Below are 21,547 nucleotides of genomic sequence, written 5' to 3'. Positions count from 1 at the left end.
GGGCTTGATCAATATTTGAATATCCATAAAGGTAATCCATCATAAAAAGAGAAAAATCACATTTACTCATATCAATTGCTACATATTTCAAATAAATTTCAAAGAAATATAGAGGGTTCCATGGCAGTGTTCCCAGAGAGCAAAGGGTGTTCAAAGTTATAATGGGCCTGAGGGGGGCGAGAAATCAAATATAAGGTGCTGTACTGAAGATGTACCCCAAATAATGATGACCCCAAATTTGATTTTTCCTGTGAAATACTAGGGCTTCTAAGAATTTCAAAGTCATTTTTCTACAGCAGCCTCATAGGGAACCTAATAGAAAAGAGCTGTTGATTCTTTGCATGGACCCTAATAAAATTCATAGAAAATACAGTTTTTAATGGCACCTGCGTGGCTAAGTTGAAGATTGAAACCAAATCTTGATTTCAGTTCATGATCTCAGTCTTGCGATAGAGCGATGGGCTCCATGCTGATAGCACAGAGCCTGCTTGTTATTCTCTCTCCCTCTCTCTCTGCCCCTCCCCTGCTCGTGTGCATGCTGTCTCTCAAAATAATAATTTTTAAAATTTAAAAAAAGCACAGTTTTTAAGACAACTGTACTACTTGAAGCACTGCAAGCCTGAACTTAATGGGATAGAAACAGGCCTTGCGATCCCAAGACATCTGCAGGCTAAAAACAGTCTGAGAAAACTACTCAGCTATAAACACAGGCCACCTTTCATGAAGGGAGAAAAACAAAGCATGATTCAGGGTAGAACCAAGACCTCAATATGCAAACATGCTAGTTGGAAGCAGAAAGACCCTTAAATTGGGTTCTGAATATCCCACTGAATATCACAAAAGAGGAATGCTGCGAGAAACAATATACTTTTTTAAAAACTAAATCTTCAAAACCTCATGTGTATTTTATACCTAACACCATTTTATTTTATTTATGTTTTTTATTTATTTTTGAGAGAGAGAGAGAGACAGCATGAACAGAGGAGGGTCAGAGAGAGAGGGAGACACAGAATCTGAAGCAGGCTCCAGGCTCTGAGCTGTCAGCACAGAGCCCGACGCGGGGCTCGTACCCACGGACTGTGAGATTATGCCCTGAGCCGAAGCCAGACGCTCAACCGACTGAGCCACCCAGGCGCCCCCCAACACCATTTTAATTTGAACTAGCCGCAATTCAAGTGCTCAATGTTGAGTGCTCAGCATGTTGCTTGCACCTATCTTACTCAACAATGAAGGTCTAGTCCATTAATTTCCATAGTTAGTTGTAGTAATTGCTTTTTAAATTCATTTCTTAAATATATGAAGTACCATAGGATAGGCATGATAACAGAGGTAGCAATAGGTGGACTAGATAAAATTTGGATCTTCTATCTGTATTTCCCAAATACAGGATAGCATATTTAATATCCCAATGTACAGAACTTTGACATCTACAAATTTTGATACGTAGTAATTTAAAAAATCATTTACTTCAATTTGGTTATAATTCCATAGCTAGTTTTGTCTTTAAAATAATATTATGGAAAAATTCAAATACATAAAAGTAAATAGCAAAAACAAAATATACAAAAGCCATGTACTCAAGACTTCTCTTACTATCACTTTAACAAGCTTAAGTTACCCATCCTTCATGTTCTTTTGCGTGAGCATTTTTAAAAAGTTCCAGACATCATACCATCTTATGTGTATAAACTTACCTCTAACATTTGTATATCACCACGATGCTATTAAAACACCTAACAAAAACATATATTTCTTATTATCTGTCAATATTCCCATTTCCCCAATTGTCATAAAAATGTCCTTTTTACATGTTTGTTCAACTTGTGATCTAATTCACTGCATTTGATTGATAGACATTTCTTCAGACTCTTAAAATTTAAGAGTTCCACCTCCCTTTTATCAATGCCATTTTATTGATTGAGAAGCCAGGTCATTCCGCTTGTAGAATTACCCACATTTTAAATTTGTTTCATTGCTTCTTCTTCATGTTCTTCTGTTCCCTGAATTTTCCCTAAACTGGGAGTTAGCTCTTGATGCTTAGATTCAAGTTCAATATTTTTGGCAATATGTGTATGTCCTATTGTAACTCATTAGGGGACACAAAATGCTTTGTCCTATTTTGAGATTAAAATTGATCAGTGGGTACTACTGGTCTTAACCTCCACCAAGAATCATGCCTAGATCTATTCTTTCATTATGTAGTACAAAATTCTCTAATGAAAAACTTTAGCTTATCAACTTCTAACTGCTCTAAAATACAGTTCAACAGGAAATGCAGGCTAAATGATTTTCCTTTCAATTATCAGTTTCTGGAATGAGTTAGTGCCCTAGCAACCTTCATTGGTATATTATACAGATGGGAAAAATTGAGGTGATAATAAGTAAGATTAAAAAGCTTTTCTATATTCACTCCTTTAACAAGAGTTTCTTTCTAGAACACATTTCCCAAAGTTTAACATGGGTTTTAATGATGAGAAAAGGCTTCTAAAAATTCATGAAATTAATATATCCTTTCCTTCAAATAAGACCTACTTAGTTTAGCTGTAAGCATGAAGCAAAAGGGACTCCTATATTCAAAAACTTTTCCCCTAGAATTTGTTTTCTAATGCCCCTTAACACAAAATTCACAGTGGAAGGTTTTCCTAAATTATTTAGTTACATTATGAATTCGTTGATGGTAAGTAAGATGTGAATGCTGTCTAAATGCCTTTTTACATTCCTTACATTTGTATGGTTTTTCACCAGAATGGATTCTCTGATGTTGAATAAGTGATGAATGAAGTCTAAAGGCCTTCCCACATTCCTTACAGTCATAGGGTTTCTCACCAGTGTGAATACTCTGATGCTGAGTAAGTTGTGACAGCAGTCTAAAAGTCTTCTCACATTCCTTACATTTGTAAGGTTTCTCACCAAAATGAATACTCTGATGTTGAGTAAGTTGTGAGAACAGTCTAAAGGTCTTCCCACATTCCTTACAATCGTAAGGTTTCTCTCCAATATGAATACCCTGATGTGAAATGAGTTCTGAATAACGACGGAAGAACTTCTGACACTCCTTACATTCGTAAGGTTTCTCACCAGTATGAATTCTCTGATGGAGAGTCAGGTGATAACCGCGACTAAACGTCTTTCCACATTCTTTACAATCATAGGGTTTCTCACCTGTGTGAATTCTCTGATGGAGAGTGAGTTGTTGCCGCACTCTGAAGGCCTTTCCACATTCCTTGCATTCATAGGGTTTCTCACCAGTATGAAGTTTGTGATGTACTCTAAGGCCTGTACTACACAAAAAAGCCTGCCCGCAGTCCTTACATTCATAGCACTTCTCAGCAATATTGAGTCTCTGATGTCGTGTAAGGTGGGCATACTGTCTAAAGGTCTTCCCACACTCCTTACATTCATAGGGCTTCTCACCAGTATGAATCCTCTGATGCAGAGTAAGTTGGCCGCGCACTCTGAAGGCCTTCCCACATTCCTTACATTCATAGGGCTTCTCACCAATATGAGTTCTCTGATGTACTCGAAGATCTGCACCACATGTAAAGATCTTCCCGCATTTTTTACATTCAAGGAGTTTGTCAGAAGTATGAATTCGCTGATGTCGACTGAGGTGGGCACACTGTCTAAAGGCTTTTCCACAATCTTTACATTCGTAGGGTTTTTCACCAGTGTGAATTCTCTGATGGAAAGTAAGCTGTTGGCGCACTCTAAAGGCCTTCCCACAATCTCCACATTCATAGGGTTTCTCTCTGTTATGGATACTCTGATACAGAGTGAGAGATGTGAGATTTCTGTAAGTGGGCATTTTTTCAGAGGTGGTTTTTTTCACTTGCTGGAAATATACCTCTTGAGGATGCTCTTGTTCCTCAAACTTTTTATACTTACAGTCTTTTCTGATAAAGGAGTTTTCAAGGCCACAAGTTCTAATTCTTCCCATTATCTCCCACTGAGATAAATTCATTTCATAAATACCCTTTTCTTGAAATAACTTTTGAGTGTCATATCTGGACTCTAAATCTGAAAGAAAATAAGATATTTATCATATCTTTTATCATATTTTATCATGCTATCTTCTTATTCTAGAAAAAGTAAACAACAAAATAAAAAACTTTATAATAGAAAATAAAGCTCAATTAATGTAAATTAGCTAAAAATCTCATCAAAGTTTGAGAATCTTTAAATTTTTTAATGATTACGCTTTTTAAATAGAATAATGTACAAACATCTTACCACGAATAACATGGCCTTTGTTCACCATATCATCTCAAGCCACTGCCCACTCTGTTCCTTACACTCCTATCCCACTAGCCTCCTTTCAGCTCCTAGAGTATGTCACAATCTTTTCATTTCTTAGAGGTTTTCATTAACAACTAAAATTCCCAGGAATGCCAAGTTGTATTCTTGTGGGAAGCTGCAAAGATTCAGCTGCTCGGCCACTTACTAGCTGGTAATGTCACTCCCTGAGGGGAGCTGCAAAAAGAGGCAGGGGAGCGCCCCTCCCTGCCAGGAGAAGCCAGAAAAACAAAGCTCAATCGCCTACTCGCAGGGTGGTAGCAGCCCTTCACGTGCTGTGCTAAACACTTTAGTTTGTTTCCTCCTTTACCCTAGCTTGACCCTGTTTCCTAGCAACCGACCTAGGTCAGCTGCCTTGTTCTCCCGCCTAAAAACCTTTATAAGAGACAATGTTTTCTGAATAAATAGAAGAGGCTTGATCAGATACCGTGTGTTGTGTCCTTACTCTCTGTGCTCCCCCTTCCTGCCCTTTCTCTCCCTCTCTCAGGATCACGAACCCGCAAGGATTTTCCGCCCCGCCAGCCGGCCGGCCGGGGCGGGACATGACACCTTCGCAGCATAGTTGGGTTCCTTTCATCCTTTAGGTACTATGTGAAAAATCAGACCCCTGCTAATTTATGTATTTTATTTTCTATCCCAGTAACTTGTTCCTTGTTTCTTAACAGTTTTTTGATTTTGTTGTTACATATTCATTAATTTTCCCATTTTAAAATTCTCTTTATTTTCTTACCTTAAACCTTCCCAAGGGCAGAAGCAACCTTTCGTTTATCATTGAATAACAAACACATAGCATATAGTAACTATTAATTATTAAGTTCTCATAATTGGCTAACAGTTATTGCATATGTTCCCTTGCCTCTAATCTTATACCTTATTACACTGAGGTAAATGTTTTTTTATCACTTCCTATAGAAATGGGAAACAAAAGCACATCTAAGTTATCCCAGTCAAATATAGAAATGAAAAATGGTGATGTCTTCACATCTGATCATCTTTCCAACTGTCTACTTGCATCACTTAGATATCTCCACTGCAGCTCATTTTCTACATTGCATAGTCCTGCGTAAACTTTGCCTGTTTTCACAAGAAGTTCTCCTTATCATCTTTATTTCAGCTTATATAACTATGCACATCAATCTTATAAACACTCAGCCTATGTTGCTCCTTCATACCCTTCCCTATATTCTCCCTACAGTCCTCAAAGCCAATGCCATTTAGGTTCTACCTAGAGAGCATTTTAGTGATTTTTCAGGCATAAGAACAGTTTTATACCATACTAACATGCTGATAAAATTCTCAGCAAAGAGATGTTTCTCTCAACTGTGTATTTTCTCAAAAATTTTCCAATTAAAAGTTCACTACTTTTCAAAAAGAAAATGGTATTTTTAAAAACCTGAAATACAGGAACAACACAATACTGTACAGCAAGGAGAATGAATAATCTACAAGTACGTCCAACAACATGGGTCAATCTCACAAACATATGGTGAGTAAACAAAGCCAGACATAAAAGAACATATACTGTGTGGTTCCATTTTTATAAGTTTAAAAAGCAGTAAAACTAATCTATGGAGTTGTTTAAAGTCAGGATAGTGATCAGTTTGGGTGGGAAATGACTGTAAGGAGTTAGGAGGGAGCCACTGCTTCTTTCTCTTTTTTTGAGTCTTTTATTTATTTAAGTACACCAAATGTGGGGCTCGAACTCAGGACCCTGTGATCAAGAGTCACATACTCTTCCAGCTGAGCCAGCCAGGTGCCCCAGGAGGGAGCTTCTAATATCCTAGCAAATCTCTATTTTGGTGCTAGCCATATGGATGTGATCACTTTGCGAAAATTCAGTGAGCTGTTTACTCTTGATTCCTGGGGGTTTTTTGGTATGTTTTTATGTTTCAGTAAGTTTACTCAGAAAAGGATTACCAAAAACATTAAAAAGTAACAATGATTTAAATAGTGTAGATAGGGGCGCCTGGGTGGCTCAGTCGATTAACTGTCTGACTTCGGCTCAGGTCATGATCTCACAGTTTGTGGGTTCAAACCCCACATCGGGCTCTGTGCTGACAGCTCAGAGCCTGGAGCCTGCTTCAGATTCTGTGTCTCCCTCTCTCTCTGACCCTCCCTAATTCATACTCTGTCTTTCTCTCTCTCAAAAATAAACATTTTAAAAAATCCCTCTATCTAATAGCTACTGGTACAGTTCTTATAAGGAATGCAGAATACTTCTTTTCCTTTATATTTATATTTTCCAAATAAGTTATATCTCTATTAGTTTCCAATGGTGAACAATTTACTATTGCTATCACTAAGAATTTATGGAATTAAGCATATTTTATGTTATAACATATTGTAGCTATGTGTATAGTCAAATAGTTGGTTCCATCCTTGGCCAGCTAGAGCCTCTTCCCACTGGCTCCTGTTCTCTGACCACGCTATCTAAGGTTACCCAGTTCACCCGTCATAATTCTATGTACTCCTACTCCACGGACTCTCCTTCATAATGCTTAATCACTCTATGAGATTTGGTAACCCAGTTGTTTGTTTATTGCATGACTTCCCAACTACAATGTAAACTTCATGAAAAGTGCAATGAAGAAATACATACACAAAAGATGAATTAGAAACAAATTAGATCCAAAATACAGGTAAAATGGTTGTCATCACAGGAGTACCTGGCTGGCTCATTCCATTAAGCACCCGACTCTTTTATCAGCTCCGATCGTCATCTCATGGTTGTGCGATAGAGCCTCCCATGCCCAGCGGTAAGCATGGAGCCTGCTCGGGATTCTCACTCTGTCTCTCTGCCCCTCCCCTGCTTGTGCTCTCTCCTCTCCCTCTCCCTCTTTCTCAAAATAGATAAATAAACATCAAAAAAATTTCCTTATTAAAAAAAAAGATGGTTGTCTTCAGGGAAGAAAGCTTTCCCCTACTAAAATGACAAGGAAATAGAAGTGAAGAAACAAGTGGTAGGCTAAGGTATAGACGAAATTTCTTTGGAGGCTCATGCTGAGATCTAAGTTTTCTTCCCAGGCTTCAGGGAAGAAAATGATTTCTTCATTATCAACATGTATGGTGTGCGCTTCCTTCCCAGCCAGCAGGCTGTGCCGTGCAGTACCACGAATCTCTGCCTGATGAACACTTACTCACCTAGGGTCCTTCTTCTTCTCTCATCCCTCACAACCATCCAGGGCTCTCTCCCTTGCTCTAGTAGGGTGATCACATCTGGCTTAGAAATGGAACACCCTGCTTGAAAAAACACAAGGGCATATAACGAAGAATTGACTCAATCAAGCCTGCAGAATGAAGGAGAGTAACGGGATTGAAAAACATTCATATTAGTGTTACTTCAGGATCACAAGGAGTAACAAGAACAGAAGTAGGAACATCGCCTTATTTTAATTTAAACTCGTACAGACTCTGTCTCTTGAGAGGAAGGAATGATTTTTTTTTTTAAAGTAATGATTCGAGAACTCTGGTTTTCAAATCCTGCCTCTGCTACCTGGGTCAGTATGGCCTTAGTTTTCTGTTGTAAAAAGGAAATATTACATCTACCCATAGGACTATTGTGAGGTTTGATTTAATAAATGTAAAGTGTTTGGATGAGTGCTGAGTACACAGCAGACACTATGCATACTTATTAGGGACTTTTATTAGATATTTTTGCTATTTTTTGCTATTTTGCTAAGAGGAAAATAATTAGTTTCTTGCCAGGATATTCATTCAATATTAAATGCAAAATTCATGTATTTTAAACTTTTAAGCATAAATCACTTAAAAGTAGTATTTCTGTTGTGGTAAATTGAATGCGTCCACTTGAGTTTTAACAAATCGTTGATTCAACCCAGCAACACGTATGTTGTATAAGCTTTTAAAAACAGATACGTGGAGCTGGATACCTCTGGTCTTCCTACTCACATTCGGGTGAGTTAACAGATCAGACCATCCATAGCAATAGGAAACCAGATTTCTTTGATAACTCGTTTTGCTGTAAGTGTCTCAGAATTTATATCTATCTGTCATTAAAGAGAAGCAATTACAGAAAAGGCAAAGAAAGACATAAAGATCACTGAATTATGGGGGAAGCTGAAGGAGCTATTTAAATGCTTAATGGTTGAAGATGCCTATCCCCAAATACACAGAAAATATTCAGCTAGTTTCTAGAAAGACAACCATGAAGTTCAGTCTTATGAATTTCTGAATTATATGCACAGATAAGCTTACCCACTGACACCAAGTTGCTATAGTTCTCTAATATCACATCTCTGTACAAATTCCTCTGATATGAGTTCAGGCATTCCCACTCGTCCTGAGAAAAGTCTACAGCCACATCTCTGAACATCACCAAATGCTGAAATGACAAACCCATGTATTATTTCTAAAATTATTTATTTCTGTAAAGGGCCAATATTTAAGCTTTGCATGCCATATATGGTCTATTTCATATCCTTCCCCTTTCCCTCCTTTTTTAAAACAATTCTTTCAAAACATAATTAGCTCAAAGCCTGTATAAAAACAGGACAAGGGGGTACTCGGGTGGCTCAGTCGGTTAAGCATCCGACTTTGGCTCAGGCCAGAATCTTGTGGTTTGCGTGCTTGAGCACCACTCAGGGCTCTACGGTGACAGAGCCTAGAGCCTGCTTTGGATTCTGTGTCTCCCTCCCTCTGCCCTTCCCCTGCTTGTGCTCTGTGTTTCTCTCTGTCAAAAATAAACATTAAAAAAATTTTTTTACTAAATAAATAAAAACCAGCCAAGGGATAAATCTGGGTCATGAGCTATAGTTTACCAATCACTGCTAGAGACAAAACTTCCTATGTACTATGGGATACCTAATTTTATTTATTTCTAGATATGTTCACATAAATTAATCAGAGTTTCACAATTAACTGAAGTAGTGAACATACAAACACTGCTTGCAATGGGCTTTAAGTGGCCTAAAAAAATTCTCATTAAATGTGCTTTATTCTAACTCCTTTAAGGGTTAGAAAAAAAACTTGATGGACTTTTTTTTTCCTTCCAAATGAACCATAAAATTTCTATTTTTAAAGAGTAGAGTTTGGGGGCCCCTGGGTGGCTCAGTTGGTTAGGCATCCAACTTTGGCTCAGGTCATGATCTCACAGTTCATGGGTTTGAGCCTCACATTGGGCTCTGTGCTGACAGCTCAGAGCCTGGAGCCTGCTTCGGATTCTGTGTCTCCCCCTCTCTCTGCCCCTCTCCAGCTCATGCTCTCTCTCTCTCTCTCTCTCAATAATAAGTAAATGTTAAGAAAATAGTAGAGTATGGGGGTGCCTGACTGGCTCAGTCACTTGAGTGTCTGACTCTTGATTTTGACTCAAGTCAAGATCCCAGGGTCATAGGATAGAGCCCCATGTTGAGCCCTGCTTTGAGCCCTGCTCAGCGTGGAGCCTGCCTGAGATTCTCTCTCTCTCTCTCTCTCTCTCTCCACCCCTCTCCCCTGCTTATGTGCTCTCTCTCTCTCAAAACATAAAAAAATAAATTTAAAAAGTAGAGTTTATATGAAATTAAAGAATTTCTTTCAGACCTCACTTCATCATTGTATCGTTAGCATTTTTTCAGTTATAACAATTACTTTACTGAATATTTTTAATTTACTAAACAGTAGTCCATTTATGTGTTACTTAGTAATGATTATATTTAGATATTTAATTTATTTTTATGCTATTTATTTATTTTTGAGAGACAGCATGAGCAGAGGAGGGTCAGAGAGAGAGGGAGACACAGAATCTGAAGCAGGCTCCAGGCTCTGAGCTGGCTGTCAGCACAGAGCCTGATGCAGGGCTCGAACCCACAAACCGTGAGATCATGACCTGAGCCGAAATCAGACACTTAGCCAACTGAGCCACCCAGGCGCTCCTATATTTAGATATTTCTATACATTTAAATATGTTAAGTTATATTTAAAACTTAAGTTACACAAAATCTCTGAAGCTGCAATGTCCAGTATTCTAACTTAGACACATGTAGTTATTGAGCACTGAAATTGTGGCTAGTCCAAATTTAGATGTGCTGTGTAATTATAAAATACTGAACACTTCAGAAAGAAAAAATGTAAAATATAATTTCCATACTGATTACACTTTAAATGATAACATTTTGGCTATATACTTATTGAGTTAAAAAAGACATTAACTGTACATGTTACTTTTTACTTTTTTAATGTGACTACTAAAAAGTTCAAGATGACACAAGTGCCTTGCATATTATTCCCTACTTTTTATGAGACAATATGCTGTCTAATGCACTTAAAAAGGCACTAATTCTTTGGGGTGCCTGGTGGCTCAGTCAGTTGAGTGTCCAACTCTTGGTTTCAGCTCAAGTCATGATCCCAGGCTGGTGGGATTGAGCCCTGCATCAGGCTCCACACTGAGCATAGAACCTGCTTAAGATTCTCTCTCTCTCCCTCCGTCCCTATCCTCAACTAGTGTGCACTCTCCCTCTGTCTCTAAAATTTTTAAAAAGGCACTAATTCTACATTTATAATATGTGACTACTAAAAAATTTTACACTACATAGGTAACTTGCATTATAATTCTTTAAATGGCGCTGCTGTAAAGTGTTCTCCAGTACTGAGATTCTCAGATCAAACAATTTCCTCTACAGACTTCACTTCTAGATTATCTCTGCTCTAGACAGAGAATGAACACCTACAAGATGCAGAATAATTTGGTCAATACACACACGCACATGGATGAGGAAGAGAGAGGCAAACAGAAGGGACCTGGGCTGCCTGATTCCATCCCTTGCTACAGTGCGAGACTGGGGAGAAGCTGTTGGGTTGGGCCCCATTAAGAAGTTTCAGGATATCTAATGAGAATGTTCACATAACCTGAAAAAAATTATAGTACTTCAAATAGAAACACCAACTTACATGAGCCATGATTTTAAGAGTTGCAAGAACTGGTTAGTTTTCCTCAAAGGTCATTTACTGGAGAAGCAGGGTCCACAGAAGCTAGAGCTGGGGGAAGAAGATGAAGCCATAAGAACAAAATTGCCTCAGAGCTCCCAAATTTTAAAAAGTCACACTACTTCTCCCTTCCTACAACCCTCTCCCACCAACGACACACAGACAAGTTAGAAGAGGTAGGAGGTAGTTTAGACAAATAGATGTCCTCAAAGCCACAGGAAAATCAGTTGCACAAGGTCAGACAGAGCAGAGACTCTCTTGCATGGAAGCACATATCCAGATTCTTTAGCAGGAGGGTTTCCAGTTAGTCCCCTGCCCCAGGGAGGCTGATCTGGACCCGAGAATGGATTGTCTAGGCCTATCCTGAGCAGATCCATTTCCCTCCATTCCCACCTTCCCAGCCAAGAAGTGGTTACACCATTTAACCTAGAACTTCTTTCTAAGACTCAGGAACGTGGCTGGGCTCCCTAAACCTAAACACAGAAAATAATATGGACAAGAATTTCCTAAACGTTTTAGACACTGGAATTGCCTGCAGGTCTTTAAAATATACTGATGCCTGGCTCACATCTCTCAAACACTTTTATTTAATTGGATAGAGTGTGACCTGGGAATCAGTATCTTTAAGTTCCTCATATTTTATAAAATTTCTGCCAAGCTATCATAATGAGTAACAAAGTCTAGGAAGGAAACTTTGTGTGCATCAGAATCCCCTGGAGGGCTTATTAAAACAGTTTGCAGGGCCTCACTCCTAGAGTTTGGAATTTAGTAGGGGTTGAGGGTTGGGCTTGAGAATTTGCAATCCTAACAAGTTCCCAAGTGATACTTGATATTGCTCGTCCAAATGTCACAATTTGAGAACTACGTGCATAGACCATGGTAGCGGTCTTTGTTATGACAAAACTATACTTGCGCACTGGGATCCCTTCCTAAGGGGAGGACAAACTACCATTCCCAGGCCCTCTGAGCTCATCAGTCACCATTTTTCTGTTCAGAATCATCAATACTGCCTGCATGATCTCATTTATCAACCCATCTCTCTTGGAACCCAGACTGGGGAAAGTGAATTTGTGAAATCTGACCCTGGCTAATTCTCTAGAAAGTAGAAATAACTCACTAGTTAAAACCCACTAATAACTAAGGAAATACATATTAAATGAATTAGATTAGTAGATATGAAAGATTGATGATACTACTTATTACTAAGGAATGATGTAAAATGATGTGTGGGAAATATTTATAATGGGACCAAAAAAAAGCTGGAAAGAACCTAAATATGCCTTAGCAGGTTAAATAAATTATTGCACATTCACACACTGGCACTAAAAACCCATGAAAAATGAAAGTGCCTGGTTGGCTCAGTGCGAACAGTGTGCAACTCTTGATCTCTGGGTCATGAGTTCAAGCCCCATGTTGGGTGTAGAAATTACTAAAAAAAAAAAAATAAGTAAGTAATCTTAAAAAAATAAAATACATTTTAATTTAAAAACACTAAAAATGAAGGTAAAATTCTTATTTGATGTCATGGAAAGATGGTCACTACAAATTTCTGGTAGAAAGTAGGTTAAGAAATAAATTTATCTAACAGGAAATTTTCAGAATGATCTAGCTTCAAGAAAAGCAAGCAGTTAGGCACGCTTAAGAAAAACTGATTCAGTATCTCATGGATAATTGATACCTGTCACAACACAGCATTTTATATACTGTCAAGTGAAACTGCAATACAATCTAAGTTTATTTTGGGAGTGTTTGCTGTATAATTGGATTTAATGAAATGTTTAGAGGTGCAGTAGGCATGACCTTGAGTAGATAATGAAAGAAAATGCAAAATGCTTATTGATTTATGATGTGGTTTCATCTTAGCTTGGGCAAAGCATGCAGTATTTAATACATAGTAGCAGAATATTTACTATTAAAAAATAAATAAATAAATAAATAATACTGAGAAGAAGCAAAAATAGCTTAGCTGTTTGCTCCAAAAAATACTCGATCCCAGAACACTATGAACTAACAAAAAGAGCTTTACTTATTGAAACTAGCATTTTACTCAAGACCTGTTTCAAGACTGTTGCCTTACCAGGTGTTGTATGTAAGTGTTGAATCACTATGTTCTACACCTGAAACATATTACACTGTATGTTAATTAACTTGAATTTAAATTAAAAAAAATTATTGCTTCAAAAAAAAACACAAATTTTTAATGTAATTGTATATTTGGCAGGAAAACTACTTACATAAACATACATGTGTATGATGAGGGAGCATAACACAAGCCATAAACACCCCCCCCACACACACACACCCAGGTGGGATATGTGTGATATTCCTCAGGCCCTTCTGGCTGCCCAAGAACAAAGGAAAGAGAACAAAACAAATGATTAACTATTAGAGATCACAGTCATGAGGCATGAGTCTCCAACAGTTTACATATGCCTTAGTAAATGACAAAAAATAGGGCAATCTTATCAGTTGCCTAATCCCCAGAAACCTATAGACTCAGTTTCCTGGAGCCCCAACATCACCCTCCTCTCTATAGTGATGTGGGAGACAACGGCAACAAAGAAATGGCAGGTAAAATTAAACTTTATGGTCTACTTCATATTCAGAAGCAAAGAATCCTTCAAAAATTCAGCCAAACACTTTGCAGAGTGTAACCTGTATCCCACTTGGTAAAAAGTCAATGCATATTCCTAAGTGTTCCTGTCTCTGAAATGACTATGAAGTGAAGTCAAAAGTTGGGTAAGTAATAGCACATAGAATGCTTGTTGAAAGAATTGCTCAGGCAGTTAGAATATTACTGCTCAATAACTGATTTCTTCAATAATTTATAAAACATCCATAAAATGGAACACTAAAGTAATCATTAATTGCTAAGTTCTAGAAAAGAGTTAAGGAACAGAAAGTATTTTCAAGAAACACTGAAAGAAAAAGAATCAGTTTACAAAACAATACATAATATGATTATCTTATTTATTATTTTTTTTACATTATTTAGTATTGAGTGACAGAGAGAAACAGAGCACTAGGTGGGGAGGGGCAGAGAGAGAGACACACACACAGAATCCAAAGCAGGCTCCAGAGTCTGAGATGTAAGCACAGCGCCTGACATGGAGCTCAAACTCATGAACCATGAGATCATGATCTGAGCCAAAGTCAGATGCTTAACCGACTGAGCCACCCAGGCGCCACAATATGATTAGTTATTTTAAATTATCAATATGAAGCAGACATTAATAGGTGGGGGAAAATCTATATATTTCAATTCTGACATTTTAAAATAATTTTAAATTATAATTAAGTCTCTCAATTTAATTGCCATTTTTATCTTAAGAATTATAATTACTTGGAAAAATTCTCAAACAAGAAGGTGAATGCTGGGATTTTACCTTTCTCCATAGATCCATGATTAGAAAATCCATGAGGACACTGAAAGTCTCTTTTAAACTAAAAACTAGAGAGGGGGGCACCTGTGTGGCTCAGTCGGTAAAGGACCCAACTCTTAGTTTCAGTTTAGGTCATGATCTTATGGTTTGTGAGATCAAGATCAAGCCCAGGGTGCTTGGGCTCTGTGATGACAGCAGGGAGCCTGCTTGGGATTCTCCCTCTCCCTCTCTCTCTACCCCTTCCCCACTCGCACTATGTTGCTGTCTCTCTCAAAATAAATAAATAAACTTAAAAAAATTAAACTAAGAACTAGATGTCTTGATTTTTTTTTAATTTTTAATTAGGGTTATCCCATTATTCAGAAATAAAACTGTACACAAAAACACATGCTTGTAGAAATATTTTGGGAAAATATGCTCTAAATATCAATTGTGATTATTTGGACCATAGATAATTTTCTTTTCTTTTAGGTTCCTTAGCACTAAATATTTCACAAGCCTAATTTAACTCTATCAGAAATATTGTTTTAAAAAGCTATTCTCATTGGGGTGCCTAGGTGGCTCAGTTGGTTAAGTCTGACCCTTGATTTTGGCTCAGGTCATGATCTGAGATCAAGTCGCACTTTGGGGTTCTGCACTGGTTTGTGAGATCAAGTCCCACCTTGGGGTTCTGCACTGACAGCACAAAGCCTCCTTGGGATTCTCTCCTCCTTCCTCACTTTGCCCCTCCTCTCCACACACACACACACACACACACACACACACACACACACACTCTCTCTCTCTCTCTCTCTCTCTCTTTCTCTCTCTCTCTCAAAATAAATATTTTTAAAGCTAAAAATAAATAAATAAATTTAAAAATCTATTCTTATTAAAAGAATTTTTTAGTGATTTGGGAGAATGGGATACTGTATAGTCATTAAGAAAACTGTGATCATAGGGGGAAGAGACAAGATGGCAGAGAAGGGAGCTCTGTAAACTTCTACCACCCTATCTATCAAACTGAGAAAGACATTACTCTTATCTGCAAGAGTGGAAGGAGAATATAGACTCCAGAAAGAAGACAACCTCAAAGATGCCCGAGTGAGTGAGTGCAAGCTGGGAAGACTGGAAAACGGGCCAGCCTGAGAGGGGCAAGGGAGGTGGGAGCCCCAGCCCAACACGGGGAAAGTGCGTGGAGCCCCTGAGAGACAAAGGGAAGAGAAAGAGAAACTGAACATGTTCATAGTACTGTCTCTAGAGAGGAAATAAAGAACATTTAACCCGGCATGGAGAGAAAAACTCTCATTCCATATATAACTACTGGGCAGCACGAATCCCGAATCCCAGGTAGCACAAAGAAAAAAACAGCCCCCACCCCTAGGCGATCCTGGCAGGGAGTGGCAGCGGCGGCTACAGGAGCAGGCACCTCATTTCTGGCAGCGCACTGCACCTCAGGGAGCAGCAGTGCAAATCCCGGCCGGCGCCTAGAGAAACTGCTCCCTCCCCCTACACGATCCTGGCAGGGAGTTGGCAGCTGCGGGGGGCTCACACATCGGCTGCGGCTGCAGGAATGTGCACCTTGTTTCCGACAGCATACTGTGCCTCAGAGGGCAGCAGCAGCACGAATCCTGGCCTGCACCAAGAGAAACTGCTCCCTCCCCCTATGAGATCTCGGCTAAGAAGCCAGCCGCCAAAGTGAGTACCTCTCATCTGTGGTAGCATAAAAGTGCATGGACTAGGATTTTGAAGTGAGGCGGGCCTGGAAAATACAGCTTGGCTTAGCTGCAGCACAAGGAGATCTGACTCATCAGAGTGGCCTGCAGCACTTAGTTCCAGCGGTGCTTGGGGTGCCGCCATTCTACTCTCTATAACCACCAAGGCAGGGCCTCTGAGAGCAGCCCTGAGAGCTACCTACACCAAACCACGCCTAACCGCCAAGGGGAGCTGCTGCATTTTCTGTACTTATTTTTTATTATTATTACCTTTTTGACTTTTTTATTATTTTTTTATTTTTACTCTTTATTTTCCTTGCTCCTTTCTCCTTTTTTTTTTCTCTTGCCATCCAGATATATTCTCCCTTATCTCATCCTTATCACTCCCTTTGACTGGTTATACTCTTTTAGATTGTCCATTGTCCTTTGTTGTCTCTGCCCCCCAGTGTATTTTTCTTCCCTTCTTTTCTTCTCTTTCCTCTCCCTTCCTTTTCTTTTCTTCCTTTCCCCCTTTTAATTTGTTTGTTTGTTTGATTTGTCTGTGCGTTTGTGTGCTTCTATTCCCTGTGTGTTTGTCTGTTTTCCTTTTCAGGGCTACCCCAAGAAACAAGCCAAAGTACGATTGACGGACAGTCCCAAATATCGCTGAGTAGGGAAATAAAATAATCAGAGGCACAACAAGAATAACTGAGAGACACTATTAAAAGAACATTTCCTGAAATGAAAGGACCCGGACAGTCAATAAGCCTCCTTTAACAGAGCAATATTAACAGGTACACAGTGCAAAACAAGCTTTTTAAAACTGACAAGAGACCGAAAACTAGCCAAAATGATAAAACGAAAAAACTCTCCCATATAGAAACTCCAGGAAAAAGTCATAGCCACAAAACTGCTCAAAACAGATCTAAACAACATAACTGAACAAGAATTTAGAACAATTGTCATAAAATTAATCCCTGGACTTGAAAACACATCAGAGAAGCTACTGATACAATGACTAGAGACTTTCAAAATAGAGGTGTGATGGGGTAAATAATAAAACGGAGGCTGCCACCGCACGAATTGAAGAGGCAGAGAGAAGAATAAGTGAATTAGAAGACACAGCTATAGCAAAGGAGAAAGCTGAAAAAAAAAAAAAAAGAGAGAGAAATCGATCTAGGAGCAGAAAAGGAGAATTTGAGACCTGAGTGATAAAATCAAACAAAACAACATCTGTATCAAAGGAATTCCTGAAGAAGAAATGAGAGAGAGTTCCTGAAGGGCACTGGACCAAATAATAACTGAAAATTTTCGAAATCGAGGGAAAGAAATAGACATTGAAATTTCAAGAGGCACAAAGAACCCCCTTAAGGTATAATTTGAATCGACCTTCAGCATGACATATCATAGTGAAACTGGCAAAATAGAAAGATAAAGAGAGAATTCTGAAACCAGCGAGGGATAAAAGGGCCCTAACATACAAAGGGAAACCTATCACAGTGGTTACAGACCTATCTAATGAAACATGGCAGGCCAGGAAGAAATGGCAGGAAATCTTCAAAGTGATAAACAGAAAAAATATGCAGTCCAGAATCCATTATCCAGCAAGCCTGTCATTAAAATAGAAGGAGAGATAAAGGTGTTCCCAAATAAACAAAAATTGAGAGAATTCATGACCACCACACCAGCCCTATAAGAAATCCTAAGAAGAACTCTACGAGGGAAATGTTGCAAAGATACACGGTGCCAGAGACACCACTACAAACATGAATTCTACGGAGAACACAATGAATCTAAACCCACATTTTTCAATAATAACACTGAATGTACATGGACTGAATGCTCCAACCAACGACACAGGGTAGCAGAATGGATAAACAAACAAAATCCATCTATTTGCTGTCTACAGGAGATTCATTTTAGACCTGAAGACACCTTCAAGTTTAAAGTAAAGGGATAGAGAAATATCTATCATGTGACGAGAAGCCAAAAGAAAGCCAGAGTAGCCATACTTATATCAGACAAACTGGACTTTAAAGTAAAGGCAGTAACACAAGAAGAAGAAGGACACTATAGAATAGTTACAGGGACTCTCCATCAGGAAGAGCTAACAATTATAAACATCTATGTGCCAAATTCGGGAGTGCCCAAATACATAAAACAACTAATCACAGACAGAAACAATCTTATTGATAGTAATATGTTAATTGCAGAGGACTTTAATACTCCACTGACAGCAATGGATAGATCACTATAGAAACAATGGACCTGAACGACACATTGGAACAGATGAAATTGATAGATATATTTAGAACTCTGCATCCTAAAGATAGGAAATTCACCTTCTTTTTGAGAGCACATGGCACATTCTCCAAGACAGATCACATACTTGGGCATAAGGCAGTCCTCCATAAATATAAACGATTTGAGATCATACCATGCATACTCAGATCACAATGCTATCAAACTTGAAATTAACCACAGGAAAAAGTCTGGAAAACCTCCAAAATGTGGAGGTTAAAAACCACCTTACTAAAGAATGATTGAGCTAATCAGGCAATTAGAGAAGAAATTAAAAAATATATGGAAACAAATGAAAACGAAAATACAACAATCCAAAATTTCTAAGATGCAACAAAGGCAGTCCTAAGAGGAAAGTATATTGCAATCCAGGCCTATTTCTACAAAGCGCAAATTCAAAATCTAACAGAGCACCTAATGGAACTAGAAGGGGAGCAGCAAGAGTACCCCAAACCCAGCAGAAGACAAAAATAATAAAGATCAGGGCAGAAATAAACAATATAGAATCAAAAAAAAAATTTTGAGCAGATCAATGAAGCCAAGACTTGGTTCTTTGAAAAAATACACAAAATTGATAAACCTCTAACCGGGCTCCTTAGAAAGAAAAGAGAGAGCACCCAAATACACAAAATCATGAATTAAAATGGATCTATTACAACCAATCCCTTAGAAACACAAGCAATCATTAGAGATTACTATCAAACACTATATGCCAACAAACTGGACAACTTAGAAGAAATGGACAAATTCCTAAACACACATGCACTAACAAAATTCAAATGACAAGAGATAGAAAGCATGAATAGACCAATAACCAGTAAAGAAATTGAATCTGTTATCAACAATCTCCCAATGAATAAGAGGCCAGATGGCTTCCAGGGGAATTCTACCAGACATTTAAAGCAGAGCTAATACCTGTTCTTCTCAAACTATTCCATAAAATAGAAACAGAAGGAAAACTTTCAAACTCATTCTATGAAGCCCGCATCACCTTAATACCCAAACCAGACAGAGACCCAGCAAAAAAAGAGAACTACAGATCAATATCTTTAATGAACGCAGATGCAAAAATACTCAACAATATATTGGCAAATTAAATTCAGCATATAAAAAAATTATCCATATTTATCATGTGAGATTCATTCCTGGGTTACAGGGCTGGTTCAATATCTGCAAATCCATCAATGTGATACATCACATTAACAAAAGAAAGGATAAAAACCATATGATCTTGTCAATAGATGCAGAAAAAGCATTTGACAAAATACAGCACCCTTTCTTAATAAAAACCCTTGAGAGTTTCAGAATAGAAGGAACTCCCTTAAACATTATAAAAGCAGTTTATGAAAACCCCACAGCTAATATCCTCCTCAATGGGGAAAAACTGAGAGCTTTCCCCCTGAGATCAGGAACACGACAGGGGTGTCCACTCTCACCACTTTTGTTTAACATAGTTCTGAGAGTCCTAGCATCAGCAGTCAGACAACAAAAGGAAATAAAAGGCATCAGAATCGGGAAAGAAGTCAAACTCTCACTATTCGCAGATGATATGATACTCTACATGGAAAACCCGATCGATTCCACCAGAAGCCCTCTAGAACTGATCAATGAATTCAGTAAAGTTGCAGGATACAAAATCCATGTACAGAAATCAGATGCATTCCTATACACCAATAATGAAGCAGTGGAAAGAGAAATCAAGAAACTGATCCCATTTACAATTGCACGAAAAACCATAAAATACCTAGGAGCAAACTTAACTAAGTTTGCAAAAGACTTATATGATGAAAACTATAGAAAACTTATGAAAGAGATTGAAGATGACACCTAGAAATGGTAAACATTCCATGCTCATGGATCAGAAGAATAAACATTGTGAAAATGTCATTACTACCCAAAGCAATCTACACATTCAATGCAATCCCCATCAAAATTGCAGCAGCGTCCTTCCTAAAGCTAGAGAAAGCTATCCTCAAATTTGCATGGAACCTCAAAAGACCCCAAATAGCCAAAGTAATATTGAAGAAGAAAACAGAAATGGGAAGCATCACAATCCCAGCCTTTAGCCTCTACTACAAAGCTGTCATCATCAAGACAATATGGTATTGGCACAAAAACGGACACATAGACCAATGGAATAGAGAACCCAGAACTGGACCCACAAATGTACAGCCAATTAATATTTTTAAATTTATTTATTTTTTTTTGGAATATAACACAATTTATTTTTTTTAACATATGCAATTATTTTCCATCATTACAATACAGTAGTTACAATGACACTCCAAACGGAAAAGCAAAGTAAAAAATCAAAACCCCAACTTCTATTTCATGTAATTAGACTTATACAGAAATTAGAAGGTTAAGTAACAACTAGTTAATCACCTAATTTCACAGCTATCTGAAGTGACAATCGTTAGATAGCAGCTTATCTATGATACATTCAAGATAAATGATACAATTTATTACTTGCCCATAAGCTAAAACACAGCCTGCTTAATACCTTTCCTTAAATTCCACCTCTGTACTACAATATGCTTGAGGTCCATGCAAAAAAGTAGCTCCCTTTTATATAGGAAATGGATGATTAAGTCTTTGGTGTTGTAAAAGCAACTTCATTTAAACATAACCACCCCCACCACCAAAAAAAGAAGAGGAAAAAAAAAGTAAAGAAAATAATAAGGGATAAACCCAAGACACACTTCCTAGGGGAAAAAAAAAACAGCATGTAATTTCTGTCCTGATGGAATGTATTAAATAAGCAAACACCACCAACAAGCAAAACAAGTACTACAATGTAAAAATATTAAAAAAAAAAAAACCCTCTCACATCCATAAATGAAAGATTGCACTCAAAGAACTCACATCTTTTCAAGCTTCAATACGGCCAATTAATTTTTGACAAAGCCAGAAAGAGTATCCGATGGAAAAAAGACTGCCTCTTTAGCAGGTGGTGCTGGGAGAACTGGACAGCAACAT

At 38.1% G+C, this 21,547-nt stretch overlaps 1 protein-coding gene across 5 annotated transcripts in view; it reads right to left on the bottom strand.

The window, feature by feature from the left end:
* Positions 1–1,081: 1,081 nt before the first annotated feature.
* Positions 1,082–21,547, bottom strand: part of ZFP30 (ZFP30 zinc finger protein) — a 24,938-nt gene continuing 4,472 nt past the window's right edge. For 3 of the 5 annotated variants that reach the window (XM_029926249.1, XM_029926246.1, XM_029926247.1), the window contains exons 2-5: positions 11,176–11,262; positions 8,509–8,635; positions 7,435–7,533; positions 1,082–4,017 (exon numbers count right to left, since the gene is read on the bottom strand). In XM_029926249.1, the coding sequence (XP_029782109.1) occupies positions 2,648–4,017; positions 7,435–7,533; positions 8,509–8,635; positions 11,176–11,184 (1,605 nt within the window). In that variant the 5' untranslated portion in view covers positions 11,185–11,262 and the 3' untranslated portion in view covers positions 1,082–2,647. Of the gene's footprint in view, positions 4,018–7,434; positions 7,534–8,508; positions 8,636–11,175; positions 12,339–21,547 lie in introns of those variants that run through there. The other 2 variants (XM_029926250.1, XM_029926248.1) reach the window with 2 other exon arrangements.

This window comes from Suricata suricatta, chromosome 16 (genome assembly GCF_006229205.1).
Source record: "Suricata suricatta isolate VVHF042 chromosome 16, meerkat_22Aug2017_6uvM2_HiC, whole genome shotgun sequence".
Taxonomy (NCBI): domain Eukaryota; kingdom Metazoa; phylum Chordata; class Mammalia; order Carnivora; family Herpestidae; genus Suricata; species Suricata suricatta.
Note: the sequence above shows the minus strand (reverse complement) of the source record. Positions and strands in the feature narration are given on the sequence as shown.